General features: G+C 52.6%; 2 protein-coding genes across 2 annotated transcripts; both read right to left on the bottom strand.

The window, feature by feature from the left end:
- Window positions 1-857: 857 nt before the first annotated feature.
- Window positions 858-9,584, bottom strand: LOC132532314 (glutathione S-transferase theta-1-like). Its single transcript, XM_060170691.1, is given in 6 exon segments — window positions 858-1,315; window positions 1,512-1,688; window positions 5,884-5,970; window positions 5,972-6,035; window positions 7,565-7,652; window positions 9,467-9,584. Coding segments are annotated over 6 exon segments (723 nt in total). The 5' UTR covers window positions 9,579-9,584; the 3' UTR covers window positions 858-1,120.
- Window positions 9,585-11,578: 1,994 nt separating this feature from the next.
- Window positions 11,579-19,203, bottom strand: LOC132532313 (glutathione S-transferase theta-4). The gene is made up of 5 exons (XM_060170690.1): window positions 19,092-19,203; window positions 17,927-18,014; window positions 13,812-13,962; window positions 12,972-13,148; window positions 11,579-11,859 (listed from the first exon to the last, which is right to left on the bottom strand). The coding sequence occupies exons 1-5, from the start codon at window positions 19,201-19,203 to the stop codon at window positions 11,662-11,664; spliced, it is 726 nt and encodes a 241-aa protein (XP_060026673.1). The 3' UTR covers window positions 11,579-11,661.
- Between the last annotated feature and the right edge of the window lie 481 nt (window positions 19,204-19,684).

The raw sequence follows: 19,684 nt of genomic DNA, 5'->3' as shown, positions 1-19,684 counted from the left end.
AGCAAAGCAGAAGCCCTGTGGGGCCCATCTAGAGGTTTGCAGGGGGGCCTGGAACCTCCCCACTTCCTTTGCAGGGCCAAACCCCTCCAACTACAACCCTGGAGCTCCTGAAGTCTGTGGCTATGATGCCCTCATTCTCTAAGCAAGCGTCCTGGATAAAAAACCCTGTCCCCAAACCCAAGACTCAGAAAAAGCCCCTTGGCAAGAGGATCGGTTACTGCAAAACTTGAGAATAGCTTGGCCTTCCTGGGCCCCAGGCTCCCAGTTTAAAGAAGACCTATCCCCCCAGGGCGAAGCCATGTTCTCCACCCCCTCCAGTGGATTGCCCTCCTCCACAAGTCACCCTTGGCCGGATTACTGCAATATCCAAATCTCCCTGCTTCCTCCCTGGCCACCGTCCAGTCCAACCCCCAACAGCAGGCAGAATATTATTCTAAAATGCAAGCTGAGCATTCCGTTCCTGTTCATGGTTTGCAGCTCCTAAGTGTGGCATTTAAGGCCCCTCATGACTGAGTCCTGACCAGGAGAGCTGCTGTTTGGATTTCCCCTCCCGACCAATTCCTCAGGACAGATGCAGGACTTGTGATTTACAATACTTGGTGCCAAAGGGCCACGTCCTGGGTGACTGGCCCAGCAAAGTGATAGCTGGCATGCCTACAGCCAACACCAGTGGACGCCCGATACCTCTGCTGTCTTTCTCTAAGAACTAGAAGGCAAGGGGGCATTTGTTAATTTCACTCTTGACAACCATCAGGGGGAAGCTGATCCATGGGGCCTAGGAAAGGGGGTTGTCTTTCGAATAGAGGCCAAGACCAAGGTCAGGACAGAAGGAAGTTCAAATAAACCACACGTCAGAGTTAGAAGCAGAGGCTCAGGCTGAGCCCAGGTTTATTTCCCAAACTGAAAAGAAGATGCAGTGATTAAAGGAGACAAGGTCTGGGTATGCCATTCTCATCGTGGCTTTTAGGCAGCTGTGGAAGATGAGTGGGGACCTGGCCCAGGGAGCAGAGGGGCAGTGGGACTCAGGCAAGTCACGCCTGCTCTCTGGGTCTGCCTCCCATGGGACATGGAAAGGAAGGTGCTTTGTGAACTGCCAAGGGCAGAGCAGAGGCTTCCCGGCTCACTGGATCATGGACAGCACCCTAGGCATCAACTTCCGCTTAATGGCGGGGTCTGCAGCCTGGGAGTCCTTGGCCTTCAGGATGACCTCATGGGCCTCCTGGAAGAGGACCTCCCCCACTGCCGCCTCCACGCGCTGATGCCACGCAGCCAGCTTGGGTCGGCCTTCAAAGACTCGGCAGCCGGCACCCACAGGCTGTAGGGAGACAGGGGACAGGATGAGACAGGGTGAGGCCAAGTATGGCAGCATCTACTTGGTTTGGAGGCCACAGAACCCCAGAAGGTTTCTACACATAAGCACAGTCCCATGGCCAGGTGAGGCCGTGTGAGCAGGACTTCAGCAGCCACCCAGGACCTCCCCTGCCTAGTCCCCCCAACAACTGCCCACTCACATTCATGAGCTCCGTGATGGCTATCAGGTCAGCCAGAGAGATGTGGGACCCAGCGAGAAAGGCCTTGTCCTGGAGGAACTTGTCCTCAAGCACCTGCAGGGTCACGTCCAACTCTGCCAGCGTGGCTGTCAGCATCTCGGGAGAGACCGGCCCACCCAGGTAAACAGGGAGCATCACCTGGTGGGTGGGCAGGCAAAGTGGGGGCTTAGGACCCAGTCCAGCCTCAGAGGCAGGAAGGCAAGTCTCCCTGCCCTTAGAGCTGCCTCCTGGTTCCATGCATTTTTTTTCCTACAGGGAAATTCCTAAAGGACTCCTTTTCCTGGAACTATTCCTGCTCCCACAATCTGAGCCTGGGGCATCTGACAGAAGGACTCAAACCCCTTTGAGAATGACTCAGAGGGGACCTGAACAATGAGTTTCATACTTTGGGGGGAGGGCCTGGCTTAGGAACAATTATTTTATAACCTCTTTCCCCGAGATTATAAAATCAGTACCTCATACAGTATAATTAGGAGGATGGGCTTTTAAGGTCTCAACTTTGTTGCTTATAAACTATGTGAACTAGAGCAAAACACTCAAACTCTCTGAGCCTCGATTTCCACATCTGTGATATGGGAATAATAGTACAGGGCTCATCTTGTAAGTGGAAAAGTGAGGCCCAGAGAGAGACAGACAGTTGCCTGAGACGACACAGCCAAGAAGAGACTAAGCCAAGCGTGGAACTGACGTCTTCTGACCCAGGGAGCTGCCAGGGACTAGAGAGAAGAGCCAGGAAAGGGTAGCGTTCAGGATTCTGGGAGGAGGGCATTTGGGGTGAAGCCATCAACAGCCTCAGGCTTGCCAGAGCTGTCAGGGAGACACAGTGGATGTGGAGCAGGGGAGGGAGCTTCATGTTCAGTCTGGTGTTTTGTTGGGTAAAGTTGCTTGGGGAGCCTGGGACTCTGGAAAGGTAAACAGGACTAAGATTGTGCACAAGCCCTGGTGGCTTCTGTTTCCTCCCCCAAACAACAAGGTAGACAGGGTCAGTGATCACCCACCAGTGGCCTGGAGGCCAGTGCTGGGCTAATGACATTCCTTTGGCTGCAGACTTTTTTTTTTTAGAAGATGTTGGGGGTAGGAGTTTATTAATTAATTAATTTATTATTTTTGCTGTGTTGGGTCTTCGTTTCTGTGCGAGGGCTTTCTCTAGTTGCAGCGAGCGGGGGCCCCTCTTCATCGCGGTGTGCGGGCCCCTCACTATCGCAGCCTCTCTTATTGCGGAGCACAGGCTCCAGCCGCGCAGGCTCAGTAGTTGTGGCTCACGGGCCTAGTTGCTCCGCGGCATGTGGGATCCTCCCAGACCAGGGTTCGAACCCGTGTCCCCTGCATTAGCAGGCAGATTCTCAACCACTGCGCCACCAGGGCAGCCCCTGGCTGCAGACTTTTTAAAACTATGGATCACTTGCTGACATTTAAAAGTGGAGATATTTCATATAAAAATCCTGAACTTTCCAGCTTCTTTTTAACATAAAGGTGCTGGCCACACAGGGCCAGCATTCCTACCTAGCCACCAGCACAGCATCTAAGGCTGCTGCTGGGGAGAAGCTGCTCCTTGGTGGGGGAAGCGGGAGGGTGGGGGGAACAACGGCTCTTAGTTTGCCAAACCCCACATAAGTCCACCTCCCGTGTATTCTCTGCCTCACCCCAGCAGCAGACTGTCTAGATTTCCCTTCTGTTCCCATGGGGTGGTTCCAAAGTTCTTAGGGTTTTAAAAAGTGTTTTTATTCCTCTTTAAATATAAAAGACCATAAGAGGGTAATAAATAAATTCTGATTTATTCTTATCAGGAAATGCTATACAGTAGTTAGAAAAAAATAAATTAGACCCACCCATAGCACTATGGAAAAATGCAAGTTCCAGAATGATATGAGAGCATTTATATAAAATTGTAAGCACTCAAAGCAAAACTTTATTTTTATGGCTACACATAAATGTAATAATGTAGAAAATCGTGAACTGAAAGGACTTGAACCAGATCCTGGGGAGCAGGGGGCACCTCAGGAAGGTACAAGGGCAACAAAGAGGTCTTTTGACTTTTGTTCTCTAATGTTTCCTTTTTCATATAAAAAAATGATAGAAGACACAATAAAACTCATGACCCAGAATTAGCCATACACTTTCAAAAATGAGGAGTGCTTCTGATGAGGATATGACAGTCACAAAAAAGCCACTGCTCCCACCATAACACTGAAAAGAAAATAACCTTATTTTTCTTTAAAGTCTTCAAAGAATATAGAACTTTAGAAAAAGGAAAATAAAAGAAAGAACAAAAAAAGAAAGAAAAAAGCCTAAACCTGTTCTGTCCAATATGGAAACCACTGGCAACGAGAGGTTACTGAGCTCTTAAAATATGTCTCATCTTAGGTGAAATGTGCTGTGCATGTAAAATACACACCAGAAAACAGACACAGATGAATGGAACAGGATAGAGAGCCCAGAAATAAACCCACGCACTTATGGTCAATTACAACAAAGGAGGCAAGAATATACAACAGAGAAAAGACAGTCTCTTCAGTAAGTGATGCAGGGAAAACTGGACAGCTACATGTAAAAGAATGAAATTAGAACATTCTCTAGCACCATACAAAAAGATAAACTCAAAGTAGATTAAAGGGCTTCCCTGGTGGCGCAGTGGTTGAGAGTCCGCCTGCCGATGCAGGGGACACGGGTTCGTGCCCCGGTCCGGGAATATCCCACATGCCGCGGAGCGGCTGGGCCCGTGAGCCATGGCTGCTAAGCCTGCGCGTCCGGAGCCTGTGCTCCACAACGGGAGAGGCCACAACAGTGAGAGGCCCGCGTACCGCAAAAAAAAAAAAAAAAAAAGGATTAAAGACCTAAACGTAAGACCAGGAACAGTAAAACTCCTAGAGGGAAACATAGGCAGAACCACTGAGGGGCACTTAAGTGTCATTGTTGATGGACACTGGGGTTGCTTCCACAGCTGTTGTGAATAATGGCTATTGTGAATATTGCTGCTATGAACATCTCTTCGAGACCCTGCTTTCAATTATTTTGGGTATATACCCAGAAGTGGAAGTGCTGGGTCATGTGGTAATTGTATTTTTAATTATTTTGAGGAATCATCATACTGTTTTCCACAGCAGCTGCACTACTTACCATTCCCATCAACAGTGCACAAGAGTTCTAATTTCTTCTTATTCTCACCAACACTTGTTATTTTGTTCACATATATATATATATATACATATATATATACACATATATATATGTATATATATATGTAATAGCCATTCCAGTGGGGGTGAAGTGGTATCTCATTATAGTTTTAATTTGCACTTTCCTAATGATTAGTGATACTGAACATATTTTCATGTGTTTATTAGCCAAAATTTTACTATTTTGAGTACACTGGCTTAAGTAAAATATAGTCATTTCAACTGTTTCTTTTTACTTTTTAATGGTGGCTACTAGAAGATTTAAGACTGCATATATCTCACTTTGTACTTTGGTGCAGCACTGGACTAAATGAACTAAATTCCAGAGGGCACGAGCCCTCCCTAGGTAAGCCACATTCATCCCTGGGGTCCAGGCAAGCAGAGGTGTAAGCCTGCCATCAGCATAGGAGTTTTCTGATGAAGCAGCCACGTGGGGAACTTAGGGCGGGGCTGAAAAGTAGAGCCATCTTACGGTGGTAGTTGGTGCTTAGATTCCAAATCCCTGCTGGAGGAAAGCGAGCAACCTGATTCCACCCTCCGGATACCTGAAACCAGAGATGAACTGAAACTAACTAATGCCACATCCCAGCCCCATTCCTGACTAGCTGGAAGGGAGGAACCTCCCACCAAGACTGCCTGATAGAGAAAAGTGCAAGCCCTTTCTCGGGTATTTATTATGTATTCAGTCTCTACTCTCCTTTTATACATAATGTGCAGCACATAATGATAAATTATAAGACATACAGAGAAAGAGGAAAATGTGGCCCATAATCAAGAAGGATAAAAAAACAACCAGTAGAGACAGACTCGCAGAGAACCCAGGGGTTGAAATTAGCTGACAAAGACTTTTAAGTAACTATTATAAATATGTTAAAGAATTTAGAAGAAAAGATGGACCAAGTGGGTGAGTGGATGGTGAATTTCAGCAGAGACATGGAAACTCTAAAAAGAACCAAATGGAATTTCTAGAACTGAAAATTACATATCTCGAATAAAGAATGTATTAGATGGGCTTACCAGCAAACAGAAGGAAGGATTAGGAAGTCAAAGTCAGGTCAATACAAGCTATTCAAACTGAAAGGAAGAATAAATACGATGTTGCCCAAGCCCTTTTGGGCGATGTCCTCACTGCCTCCGCCTGGGGAGGGGCACCTCACCTTATGCCACAGGACCCGGAGGCAGTTTCTCCGCAGGGTTGTGTGCTGCCAGGCCAGGTACTCATCCACACGGGCACAGGCCTGTGTGGTCCTGGGGGTACCAGTGGTCAGGGACCTTATACTTGCGGGTCAGGTAGAGCAGAATGGCCATACTGTGGGGGAGGGGAGGACATGATGGGTGGGGGAAAGTATGGAGCTAGGGGCTTTATACAGAGTCCCTTCCTTAACCTTCCTGACCATGTGCCAAGGTATTTGCTCGGTTTCCAGACAAGGAAGCCAGGCTCAGAACAGAAATGGGAGTTGCCCAGGGCACACAGCCTTTGGTGGCAGAACTGAAAGTCTGTCTATGGCTAATACCCAAGCTCATCCTATCACCAGGCGAAATCCCACAGCAAGTCCTGCCAAGTGTTCTGAGACAGCTTCTGATGGGAAAACCAGAGAGAGCTTCCTGGAGGAGATGGCATCAAAGCTGAGCCTTAAAGAAGCTCAGTTCTTTCCAGTCTGCATCTACTCTCGTCATCCAACATTCAGCCCCTCCCAGATGGCCTGGTGGTTCAAAAAGGCTTTCCTGTTGTCCCTAAAGCACCAGCTGGAAACGCGGGGCGGGGCAGGGGGGGGCGGGCAGTGCTGCAGGATCATGAACCAGCAGGACAGACAACGCTCCCGCAGCTCCCTTCCTGCCCTGGGTTAGGAGGACTGCCTTGGTGTTGGGGCGGGGGTGGACCCGGAAGGGCACTGAATGTGGGAATTTGGGGCCATAGGAAGGCCTTCAGGAACTCGGGATACCCCAGGGGCTGGGCATCCCAGCCAAAGGGGCAGAAAACCTCTGTATCTACCACTGGCCTAGGTTCCCTACTGGGAACCCTGCACCCACACGCAGCTGAACAGCTCACTTGTCTTTTCGCTCTTTTTGCTCCCAACTAATTGTTCAAGGAAGCTCCGAGGAGGGCTACAGGTCCCTGGGAGCCATGCACCTCCCAAAATAGGGGAGAAGAGACAGAGAAATGCAGAGATTGCATGCTGCCCCTGGCAGGTACGCTTGGGAGGTCAACAGTGGGCAGCACAGGACTCAGGACAGTAAGGGCAGCAGGAAGGAAGATGGCGCTGGCAGAAGGTGGGAGGAATTCTTTGGGGGTGCATCCACCTCAAGATTCCAGAGATGAGTTCAAAAGTTCCAGGTTCCCCTTGTTGTGGGAGGCGTGACTTAGGTGATGAAGGGGGCGGAACTGGAAAAAAAATTTCACCCTCCCTAAAGAGATTTCTACTTCTTGGGACTGTTGTGATGCAAAACATGCACGTGTCTGGTGGTCTTCCCACGGGCATGGCCCACCCAGGGAAGGGGCAGCCCAGAGATGGAACCACTGGGGCATCAAAACACAAGTTTGGCCAGCGGGCAACCTTGGAGGGGATGAAGCCGCCCTGCCCCGCACCCCTGCCCGGGGACCCATCACCAACAACCACAGGATTGGTACAGATGTAAAACAGATGCGTTCTTTTCCAACCATCCCTGTGAACTGAAACCGTGGACAGGCAGGAGCCGGGGGTCAAGCCCTGACTCTCTGTAGGATGTTGGGCAAAGGGCCCTTCACCTCGGAGGACTTCAGTTTCCTGTCTATGGAATAGAGAGCTAGGACAAGATGGTTCTAGAGAGGTCTGGTAGCAGCCCCGGCTCCCCAGTTACCTCTCGGTCAAAATGAAGTCCCCGCCCTTCAAGGCAGGCACCTTCTGCCGGGGGTTCACCTGGGCAAAGACATCACTGAGGTGCTGGCCTGCAGAGAGCCCATCGTGGTGGGTGGTGGGAGGAAAACGCCAAGCCCTGCCTGGCTGCGCCCACCCCCCACGCCACCCCCCTCTCAAGGCCCAGGCCCCAATTTCATGGCTCTTCTCCAGCCCCGGGTTGCTCTCTGGTGTGGAAAGGCTGCTGTGGGAGGAGTGGGAGGCTGTTCTGCCAGCTGGTGCAAAAGACCTTGATACCCCTTGCCAGGTCCTGGTGGGCATAACCTTCCCCCAACAGCACGCCCCCAAAACAGAGCTCAAGAAGCTCCAGCCAGGGTGGGGCCTCTCCTTGCCTGGGCCCTCACAGACACCCAACCCACTGCCTTTCCACCATTGCCAGCGTCACAAGCGCCCATGCAGGGTGTCCCCAACTGCAGGGGCCGGGAGGCTGGTGCCCTGAGTGGACTGTGATTCCCTACGGTGCCCCTTTCCCTGTGGACTCTAAGGTAGGGTCACCAAACACAGACAAGTGGCCTCTTCCTGGTGTCCACTTACTTGCAACCAACTTCCACAGGCCCCTGAGTGTCCCCTTGCTCACCCTGCCCTGGGCACCGGGGACAGAGCTGGCCCTGTCGTTAGGCTCTGCATTCTTGTCCCACCACAGCTCCCCGGAAAGGTGCAGCCCACTGTCCCCCAGAACCCTGACCTCTGCTCAAGCTCATATGAGTGTTTTCTGCTCCTTCAGATGCAGTGAGAGAGAAGCTTCTGAAGGACACTTAAGCATCACTGCTGCCATGCTCAACAGCCTTCAGTGGTTCCCCATTACCACGGGAGCAGGGGGAAGCTGCTCAAAGCCATAAACTATCCACTGCCGCCTCACCCCTCCAGCCTCAGCCCCACTCTCTCTCCTCCCTTTCCCTCCCTTCCGACTGTTCCTTCACCAGGGACCCTCCCCTCCTCTCCTGGTGAAACACACCTCCTACTGCACCCTCTATCTGACAGCCCAGTTTGGACATCCCTTTGTCCCCATGCCCTCTCCCCTACCCCACACTCTGCAGAGGTAACCCCTGGGCAGGACAAGTGGGCAGTCCCCAGAGGAGGCTGGGAAGAGATGGCGATTCAGGCAGAAGGACAGGCTGGCACAAAGGCAGAATGGCAGGCGAGGCCCACCGAGCTGGGGGCCCTGGGTGGAAGGCTCAGCCAGGCAGAGTTGCCCTACTTGCCCCGCCAGCAAAAAGGGAGTTCTGCTGTCGCCTACCCCAGCTGCCATGCCAGCTGTGCCCTTGGGACCTTGGGGACCTGTCAGAGAAACAAACCCTCTTGCTCAGAGTGCAGGGCTCGCCAAGCCCCTGCAGTCCCCCTCCTGCTCCCATAACTCCCCGTCGGCTGCCCCCCTTTCCGGTAGGAATAAGAGGCAGAGGACAAGGTAAGTGAAGGCAAAGCAGGAGGAGGAGGAAGGGACAGAGGGGGACCCAGTGCAGCCCAGGCCAGAGCATCAGCAGCTGGGGCCACAAAGGAGGGGCTCACTCTGCCACACCCCCCATGCGGCCCCCCTAAAGCCCCCTCCTCCTGCCCCTTTCCCTGGGGCCCCAACCCTATGCCCAGGTGCACCCCCTCTGTTCGCAGTGTCCCTCCTCCTTTCCTCATGCCTCCCCCACTTTTTACTCCGCTTCAGCTGAGCCCCGTGGTCCATTCCATGGGACCAAACAGAGTTTGGGGATCCCCGAATCTCGTATCTCCCTGGTGGCTCACCTGTTCGGTGCTGGCCCCAGGACGGGGGTGACTCGGAGAGGGGTCCCCCTAATTGGTGTTCGGCCTCCTCGTCCCTCACTGACTTCTCGGTCCCCCAGACCCGGGCCTGGCCCACCTTTGCGCAGGTCCACGGAGCGCAGCTAGAAGGGGATGCCGTTCTTCTCGGCGAAGATGTAGACGGCGCGGCAGGGTTGGGACAGCAGGTCCAGGTAGAGCTCCAGGCCCATGGCGGGGGCGGACCAGCCTCGCAAAGCGCGGGATATGGAACACAGCAAGCCCAGCGCTGGGTCTGACGAGCGGCAGCGCGGCCCGCCCCGCTGGTAGCTCCCCATTGGCGCTCTGGCCGCGCACTTGGGTGCAATCGCGGAAGCCCGGCGAGTCTGCGGGCTGGGCGGGGGCTCCGGATGGTCCCCCTCGGGGAGGCGGGTTGGGGGGCTCAGAGGGCCCCCAGGCCCAAGCTCATCTCACTGAGCATAACGTCTTCAAGGCTCATCCTAGTTGTAGCGTGTGTCAGAACTTCCTGTTTTACGGATGAGAAAATTGAGGCCCACAGTTGATTACAGGTCCAGAAAGTCTGACTCCAGCATCTACGCTCTTGGCCACAAGCTGCAGAGATCCTGGCGCCAGCAAGAGGCAAAGCCTCAGGGCTTACGGTCAGCGTGGTGGGCTAACTCACTTCGCCCCGGTGCGCGCCCTGGACTCTGACAGCAGGTCTTCCTGCTCCTGCCAGCCCAGTGCCTCAATCTCGTTCCCTGGGTTTGTTTCTTCCCTCCTCTGGGCCTCTGTTTCCCCACCTTTAAAATGATGGAGCAATCCCACTGAAAGATCCAGCAATCCCACTTCTGGGCATATATCCAAAGAAAATGAAAACAGGATCTGGAAGAGATATCTGTAATCCCATGTTCATTGCAGCATTATTCACAATAGCCAAGATATGGAAACAACCTAAGCGTCTGTTAAGGGGTGAATGGATAAAGACAAATTGGAGAATATACACTGACACATACAGAGGAATCTTTCATCTAGCCTTTAAAAAGAAGGAAATCTTGTCATTTGCAACAACATGGATGAAGCTGGAGGTCATTACGCTAAGTGAAATAAGACAGGCCCAGAAAGACAAATACTGCCTGATCTCACTTATGCTGTGTGGAATCTAAAAAAAGTGGAACTCTAACAAGCAGAGAGTAGATGGTGGTTACCAGGGGCTGGAGGGGGAGGGGGGAAATGGCAACATATTGGTCAAAGGGTATAAAGTTTTGAATACCCCAGATAAATAAGTTATGGAGATCTAATGCACAGCATGGTGACTATAGTTAACAGCACTGCATGGTATACCTGAAATTTGCTGAGTAGTTCTTAATAATTCTCAGCAACAACAAAAAAATGGTAACTGTCTGCTGAAAGGAAAAAAAAAAAAGCACAACCTGAGTGTTGTGAGTGAAGTTTGATCCAGGGTCTTGCTGAAAACTACAGCACAAGAGACAGCCTTTTCAAAAATCCAGTTTTTGTTTCATTGATCTTCTCTACTGTTTTTCTCTTCTCTATTTCATTTATCTCCACTGGAATCTTTATTATTTCTTTTCTTCTGATGGTTGTGATTTGAGATCTGTATGCCTTTACAGCTATAAATTTGCTTCACAGCCCTGCTTCTGCTGCATCCCATAAGTTTGGGTGTGTTGTGTTTTTGTTTTCATTTGTTCAAAGTACTTTCTAATTTCCCTTGTGATTTCTTCTTTGATCCACTGGTTGTTTAAAAATGGATTGTTTAATTTCCAGATATTTCATCTTCTAGTTTTCCTTCTGTTGTTGATTTCTCATTTCATTCCACTGTGTTCAGAAACACACACTGTGATTTCAATCTGTTTAAATTTCTTGGGATTTATTTTATGGCTTCAAAAAGGGTCTAACCTGGAGAATACTACGTGTGCCCTTGAGAAGAACGTGTATTCTGTGTTGTGGGTGCGGTGCTATGCGTAGTTGGCAGGCCGATTGGTTTAGGGTGTTGCTCAACCATCCATTTCCTTGGGGACCTTCGGTCTCACTATTTTATCCATTAGTGAAAGTAGAGCACTGAAGTCTCAACTCTTATTATTGACAGTTTAATCATGTTTAACCTTTAATTTTCAAATTCTTTTTGGAAGCTGGGGGGACTCGTGACCGCCCCCCAGACCCACCACATCAGATGTGTGTCCCAGGCTCAGCAACCGTGGCGGTTGTTCCAGTTCACTGAAAAACAGTGATTTTCAGCGTCTCCCCTAAGGTAGGAGGCGCCGGGGGCTGAGCTGGCCAGGCCCGCAGGCTGGGCTGCTACTACGTGAACTTCTGCAGCAAATCGCAGATCCTCTCCTTGACCATCGGATCTAGAGTGGAGCAGTCCCATTCCGCCAACTTCACCAGCCGATCGTGGGCCTCCCAGAAGAGGTCGGAGCCGATGGCCAGCTCCACCCTCATGCGCCACTCGGCCAGCTTGGAGCTGTTGAGGAAGACGTTATGGTTGCCCGCCATGGGCTGTGGAGAGACAGAGAGGAAGGCATGGTCAGCCTGTGGACCAGCCCCACCTGCGTCCCTCCTACAGCTGCAGGGCTCTCCCCATCTGTCCCTGTGGACAGTGAGCTGGCTAACCCCTGAGGCCTGGTCAGGGGTTGCAGGCCATGTAACACATGTGGGTGGGGATGGAAGATCCCTGGGGGCTCTCAGTCGCTGGTCTTGCTCCAAGGCTCCTGAATCCCTCTCTAAGGGACCCCTGGCCCAGGGCTTCCCACTTCTCCAGCGTGAAACCTCCCAGGTGTCCTGCCCTCTTCCAGGGAAACCCCTTGTCCCCAGATGAGGGTGGGAGGAATTCAGTTATTTTTCCCCCCTGTTGAACCTCCCTCTGTGATCAAGCACAGGGGCGGGGACGAGAAAGCCATCAGGCAGCCTAAGAAACATGCACACAAGATGTTTGGGGGGTTGTGAATGAAATTTAAGGGGTGGGGGGTGAAACTGAGGGGACTGCACCACCTGGGACGGAAAGATTGGAATGTTTTTTTCCCGGTGCTTGTCCACACTGCACACTGACCAGGGCCACTTTGCATACTGGCCAGGGTCTCAACAGCATCCTGCACACCAGCTAGGTCAGAACTGGTCACCCTCCCCTGCACACAGAAACCACATAAATGCCGCCCCACACCCACGTGTGTCCCCCCATGCACAGCGGATGCCCCTCAGACCCAGAGCCAGGGAGCTGCTCTGTACAACTGTCTGTCTGGAGCTCTGGAAAAGAGGCACTTTGGCTGGAAGGACACTTTGGAAACCTCTGGACAATTTCCGGAGAGTCCAGCGGGAGGAGGAGGCATCCAGGATCCTGGCCGACTGACCAAGAAACACTGTGTTCTTCTCCTTGTCCCACGCTGGCCCTCCAGCTCCTGCCCCCACAGAGGACTCTTGGTGAAGCATGAATGACCACGATCCTCCCCGATTCAAAACCTGTGTTTCCTGTGGCCCCCGGGTCAAGGCCAGACACCCAGGCGTGGCTCCCACAGTCCCCATATCTCCCCGTTCACCAGCCTTTCTGAAAGTTATGGTCACAGAGGAGTCCCTCCTCTGTCCAGGCTCCATCCCCCCGTCACCCCACCGCACACCTGCATCATCTCCACCAGGGCTACCAAGTCGGCCAGGGAGATGTTGTCCCCGGTGATGAACATCTTCTCCTGCAGAAACTTTTCCTCGAAGAGCTTCAGGTTGTTAGTCACCTCTGCCAGCACCTGCTCTGTCTTCTCAGCTGGAACTTCCTCACCCGTGATCATCGGGATCAGCAGCTGGCCAGGGGAGGGGAGGGGAGGGAGAGGAGGCCATATCTGACCCTCCAGGTCTCAGTACCCTTTTCTGCTAGAGAGGTGGTGGACAGTACCAAGGATGTAAAGTGGTGTCGCCTCTTTTAGCAGTTCTGGTTGGTAGAAGTTGCCTGGGGCCCTTGTTCAGAAGGATTTGAAGTCCCAGCAGGAAAGAATCCTATGATTGATTACTGATATCTGTCACAGGCATAGGATAAGAAGTAGGGACACATGTACTGGTTATTTGTCATCTTCAAATTTGGTAGCCTTTATGGGCCCTTTGACTCTGGGGTGTTTTTTTTTGGGGGGGGGGAGTGTTTTGCTGCATGGCTTGTGGGATCTTAGTTCCCTGACCAGGGATTTAACCTGGGCCACAGCAGTGACAGTTCCAAGTCCTAACCTCTGGACCACCGGGGAATTCCCAACTGTGATATTTTCTAGTTTGGAATGAAATGTCTTGACTCTTATCCTGGCTTCAGTGATACCAGCCCCTCCTGGGCACCCCTCACCTTGTCTTTCTAAGGCTCTTTCCTACTCAGTGGTTCACACTCCCCACAGCTCTGTAAGGCAGGCAGGAAAGGGAGATGTGGAAATGAGGCTCAGGGAGGGAGGGACGCTTGCTTGAGCCCCCGCTGTGGCCCTGCTCACCTTGATCCAGAGTATCTTGTTCATGGGCAGCTGAAGGGCTGTGTGCTGCCAGGCCATGAACTCGTCCACGCGGGCGCGCGTGTGCAGGTCTGGCGGGTACCAGTGCGAGGGCGCACTGTACTTGCGGCACAGGTAGAAAAGGATGGCCACACTGCAGAGAGGACAGTCAGGGCGCTCCTCTGGCCTCCCCAACCCTCTACACGAACCATCCAGCGGGGCTGGGCCCAATGTGGGCCCTCCAGCCACAGGTGGGCTCTAGGCACTGACATCCCACCTGGAGGAGGATGAGCCCCAAGGGCCCCGGGAAAGGCAGTCAGTCCGCCCCCATCAGCGAGGGCAGGGAGGGGCCCTGCAGGGCAGGTGGGAGTTGGTGGATGGCATCAGGAAGGGCAGTCCAGACAGGGCACAACACGTAGGGAAACACGGGGTAAGAGGGGGCGCGGGAAATCTGGAGAAAGCAGAACCCATGAGTGACGGGGAGAGGGTGCGGGCTGGGTGGGGAGAGGTCAGGGACAGCCAGAGATGGCCTGCACTGCTCTGTCCATGCCCACTGCCCACTGCCCCCACCGCCACACCTTCCGTGTCTCTTGATCCTGCACCTGGAGGTTATGGTCCTCAACGCTTATTCCCTGCCTTCAGCCCTCCCGGCTCCCACACTGGGAGCTCGGATACCAAGCGGGGACCACACACACCAGCACGTTCTCTGACAGCCCCTGCCCCCAGGGTGAATCAGAGCTTACGGTGACCGGAGGAGCCTCACCTCCTGGCAGACAGGGCCCAGCCCACATCACAGTCCCTGGGATGACCCTGGAATAGGCATCTGGCCTTTTGTCTGGCCAGCACCCTTTCCCCCACTTTTCCCGCAGGGACCCGCTCCACCAACAGTGATCCTGGCCCGGGTGACTGGCAGTCATGGGTCCCAGTGCCCTGGCCAGTGAGAGGCCCACAAGTAAGCAGGTGACTCGACTGGGCCCATCCCTGTCCTTCCTGAGAACTTCAGATCACCCACGAAGGAGGGGTTGCTCATTTTGCGAGGACCAGGTGCTTCAAAGATAAGGCTACAGAGCTGTTGCTGGTGGTGGGAATAGGAGAAAATGCTGAGAGAAGCTGGCAGGTGGGCTGGTGGGGGAAAGCATCAGCACCACCATAGCCAGGCCCAGATTCCCCTGGCTTGTCACATCCCCCAGTAAACTCAAACTAGTTGAGTGGAGTTTCTGCCTTGCGTGGCTGGTGTCCTTAGCCCCTCACTCAGTGCCCTAATAGACACCTGTGGGCAGAGGGGCCAGGAGGCTGGAGGGATGGGGGAAGGGTGGGTCTTTGGAGAAGGTCTAAGGGGGATGGTAGTGGATTCACAGCCGTTCTAAGGCCCAGGACTGGGAGGTGGGAGGGAAGGACCAGCAGGGTGAGAAGGTGGCATAATATGAAGGCCAAGGGCAGAGGTGGGGGCCCTGCTCTGGAGAGAAAACCAAGGGTGTGGCTGGATAATCACTTGGTAAAGATATTAGGCAGGTGACTTGTGAATCTAAGGGACCATTTCAGCAGAAACACTGACAGCTTGTACTGAAGGAGACAGATGGGATGAAATGAACGAAGGCTGTCAGACACCTCTGTGAAATGGGCAGATGGGACTATTCAACCTTCAAGAAGAGGAAAGAATAACCCAGAGGGAGGCTCAGGGGCCAGTAGGGCTGTCCTGCCACCACAGGCCTGGGGTACTGGTTCTAAAAGGTGGGGCCAACACCCTGATAGGCTCAGAGGACAGAGTATGGAGCTAAAGAGAAACGAAAGACCCAAAATGGGGTCACTTGTGCTAAGCCCCACATCAGCAAACCGAGACTCAGTACCTTAACCTAACTGCAGTTTCAGCCTCTCCCAGGAATGTGACCTTGAACCAGTTAATCTGGAATTACCTGGCCAGCAGTAGTGAGGTCATCTGCCTGATAGACCCCTGGCTTCCCCCAAAGAAAGGTGATCTTGACTAAAATAATCCGCTCTTTGCTAGAAACTTCCTTTCCCTGCCTCCTTCTGCCTATAACAAGTCTTTCATTTTGTACAGCTCATCAGAGCTCCTTTCCAGGTGGGATGCTGCTCCGTTCATGAATTGTTGAATCTTTAATTTTACGCAGTTGAATTTTTATTTTTAACAATGCTCAAGCCCTAAAACCGAATGCAATTTGTGCTGCCAGGTTTCAGACTTGCCGGGGATGCACGAGCCTTTTATTCCTTCCTATCCTCTGTTTTGGAATGGTAATGTCTAGCCTGTGCCTGTCCCCCCGCTGTATTTTGGAAACAGGATAACTTGTCTGGTTTCACAGGTTCATAGATGGAAGGGAATTTTGCCCCAGCATGAATCAAACCCTGAATCGCACCCATACCTGACTTGGATGATTTAGAGGATGGCATTTTGGACTTAAAGGTGATGCTGGGATGATTATGACTTTTGGAGATGCTGGGATGAGGTGAATGTATTTCACACATGAGCAGGACATGAATTTGGGGGGGGGCCAGGAAGCAGACGGTTATGAGTTGAATTGTGTCTCGCAAAAAAGACATGTTGAAGTCTTAATACCCAGTACCTTAAAATGTGACCTTATTTGGAAAGAAGGTCTTTACAGAGGTCATCAAGTTAAAATGAGGTCATTGGAGTAGATGCTAATCCAAAATGACTGGTGTCGGGACTCCCCTGGTCGCGCAGTGGTTAAGAATCCGCCTGCCAATGCCGGGGACATGGGTTTGATCCCTGGTGCGGGAAGATCCCACATGCCTCGGAGCAACTGAACCCGTGCGCTACAACTACTAAGTCTGTGCTCTAGAACCTGCGAGCCACAACTACTGAGCCCATGTGCTGCAACTACTGAAGCCTGTGCACCTAGAGCCCATGCTCCGCAACAAGAGAAGCCACCGCAATGAGAAGCCTGTGCACCGCAACAAAGAGTAGCCCCCGCTCACCGCAACTAGAGAGAGCCCACATGCAGCAACAAAGATCCATGCAGCTAAAAAAATTTTTAAAAAAGACTGGTGTCCTTATAAAAAGGGGATATTTGGACACAGAGACATGCACAGAGGGAAAGCGATGTGAATAGACACAGGGAGAAGATGGCCATCTTCCAGACAAGGAACACCCTAGGCTACCAGAACCTAGGAGAGACCTGGGACAAATCCTTCCTGGCCCCTTCATGGCGAGCATGGCCCTACCAACACCTTGATTTCGGACTTCTACCCCAGAGCCATGAGACAATACATTTCTGTTGTTCTAAGCCAGCCAGTCGGTGGTACCCTCTTACAGCAGTCCTAGAAATGTACCTAGCCCTGGGCCACCCAGACTTCCATGGTCCACTTGGGAGATATACTTTAAGTTATGAGACCACCTGTGAAGCAGGCTGAGAAACAATGAACCCTGAATCTTACCAAACCTTGAGATCCAACTGCCAATTTACAGGAAATGAAGGGACAGAAAGCCATGTTACACGGCACCATGAGGATTCAGTCAGCAAAATTTAGACCATTGGAAATTCCACAGGACAAAGGAGGTGGTTTCCTCAACCATGGCAAAAATGCAAAGGTCCAAGGTCCAAGGTGGGGCGTGGAGGGGGCTGGAGATGAAAAGAGACTGAAGAGGTGGATCAATCAGTTGCACTCTTTGCAGCTTATTTGGACCCTGATTCCAAGGCACAAACTGCAAAGAAAATATGTCTGAGATATTCAGAGACTGTCGAATATGAACAGGATATATGAAGAAATACAGGAATTATTGTTAATTTTATTAGGTGTCATCATGGTATTGTGGTGATGCTTTTTTTTTTTAAAGAGACTTTATCTCTTAGAAGGTCATTCCTAAACATTTACAGGTGAAGGAATGGAGTGGCCAGGAGGCAGGGGAACAGAGTGGAGTATAGATGATGCAAAATGGGCCCCTGGGTGGACCACTGTTGGAACTATGGGGTGGGTACGTGGGTCCGTTATACTCCTTCTTATTTACTATTTACTCTACTTAAGTGTATGTGTGAACTTTTCCAGAGGGGGGAAAAAAAATCAATAGGCACCAGCAGAAGGGCTGCCACTGACTCTCCCAGGAAAAGCAGACACATGGTGGGAGAGCCAGGGAAGACCGTTACCTTTCAGATAAGACAAATTTTCCATCTTTGAGACTGGGCAGCTTCCTCAGGGGGTTGATCTCGATGTACTCCTTGCTGTGGTGGTGACCTGAGAGGTGCAGGAAGGTCTGAGGCTGCTGGGACCCCAGGGAAGAGAGACCCAGGCCTCCCAGAGGCAGAAATGCCTTTCTCTCCATTTTCGCAAGAAGGGAAACTGAGTCCCAGAGGAAAACCATGGCTCACCCCAGGTAAGGGGGCAAATCAGAGGCCCAACAGGGACCAGGTCAGGACGCCTGCCCCCATCCCAGGCTCCGTGACCAGGACAACCTTTATGGCTCACAGAAGCTGGAGGCCTCCAGCCCTCACCCCCAACTCTGGGCCTAAAGCCACAGCCTGTGAATCAGCCTGTGATCCCCTAGGGGCCTGGATCCCACCCCTAGACCCCCTGCCCCTCTAAGGGGAGCAGGGCAGGTGCCAGCACAGGAGCCCCAGCCCCAGCACACAGATGGAATCCAAAAGGGAGCCTCCCATAGGCACTCAATCCAAGTGATCCGAACAGAGAACCCTATGTGTGTGGGGGGGGGGTCGGGGGGGAGTTTTAACTCCTCCTTGGTCAGCTGCCTCCACTGAAAACACTTCAGGGGGCTCTACTTCCACCCCGATAATGTCCAGGGCTCCCGGGTCTCCTCCTCTGTGTGCTGGAGGCTCCAGCCTCTGCAAGCTGAGGTTTTAGAGCCGCTTGGAGTGGTGATGGAGAGTGTGGCCACGGACCTCACCCAGGCTTGGGGGTCACCCTGAGCAGGTCTGAACACTTGGAGCGGGGGAACGGGTGTGGATTGAAGTAAATGAGGAATAACCGTGCGCCTCTGCGACCTCTGCCAAACTAATTGGCAGGTGCTGCAGTTGACGAGGTGCTGGGCACCCTTGAGGAGAAGGTGGGGCGCTAGGTGGGGGTCCCTCCGCCCCTCTTCCTCTCATTTTCCCCCAGAAGAGCCTGTTCACAGTGGGGCAGAGTCCGTGGGGACCCGCAAAGGCAGGCGGGGCAGGAGCACCACCAACAATTCCCTTGGGAAGCTTTTCTTCCCCTGTGGACTTTGTGGGGGTCTCCTCTGTCTCTGTCTCCGCTTCTCAGAAATACCCCAACCTTGTGTCCTGCCTTCCTACCCGGGCAGCTGCGGATGCCGACCTTTCAGCAGATCCACAAACTGGAAGTCGAAAGGGATGCTGTTCTTCCTGGCGAAGATGTAGACAGCGCGGCACGATGCAGACAGCAGGTCCAGGTAGAGCTCCAGGCCCATGCTGGGCCCCCGCTGCGGCCGGCAGACACCCAGCCTCAACCAAAATGCAGCCTGTGCCCTGGCCCTGTGCCCACCAGCCCAGGCCCAGGCCCCCGCGTTCTGGAACCTCTTGTTCACTCGGTGTTTTCATGAGGCCGAGAAGCCTGGAATTCTCACAGCAGCAAAGATTCTGAGGAAACCCAGGAACAGGCTGGGGAGAGGCCTGTAGCTTGGGGCCAAGGGGTCAGGGGTGGCTGTGACCTTGCCCTTTCCCTCCCTGGGGGTGTCCGTTTGTACTCCTGGCCCGGGTCTGAGAAGGGCTTCCACGTGGGCACTCCCATGGCCAGGCCTTCATGGCAGAACGTAATCGAAGGGGCGTTGCAGGGTCCAGAGTGAGGATGGGATGAGAACTAACCCAGGAGGGTTCCAGAAGCAGGAAGCGGGGATATCCACAGGTCAATCTAGCCTGAACTGTGGCTAGAAACGGGTGGGGAGAAGGAAA

This window comes from Lagenorhynchus albirostris, chromosome 14 (assembly GCF_949774975.1).
Source record: "Lagenorhynchus albirostris chromosome 14, mLagAlb1.1, whole genome shotgun sequence".
Lineage (NCBI taxonomy): Eukaryota > Metazoa > Chordata > Mammalia > Artiodactyla > Delphinidae > Lagenorhynchus > Lagenorhynchus albirostris.
This window is presented reverse-complemented; position numbering and strand designations above follow the sequence as displayed.

Coding starts and splice junctions, on each gene's coding strand:
- LOC132532313 (XM_060170690.1), bottom strand. CDS start 19,203: ATGGGCCTGGAGCTCTACCTGGACCTGCTGTCTGCATCGTGCCGCGCT. Junction 13,149..13,811: donor ACAAGATACTCTGGATCAAG/GTGAGCAGGGCC, acceptor TCCCCTGGCCAG/CTGCTGATCCCGATGATCAC. Junction 11,860..12,971: donor CCCTGGTGGAGATGATGCAG/GTGTGCGGTGGG, acceptor GTCTCTCCACAG/CCCATGGCGGGCAACCATAA.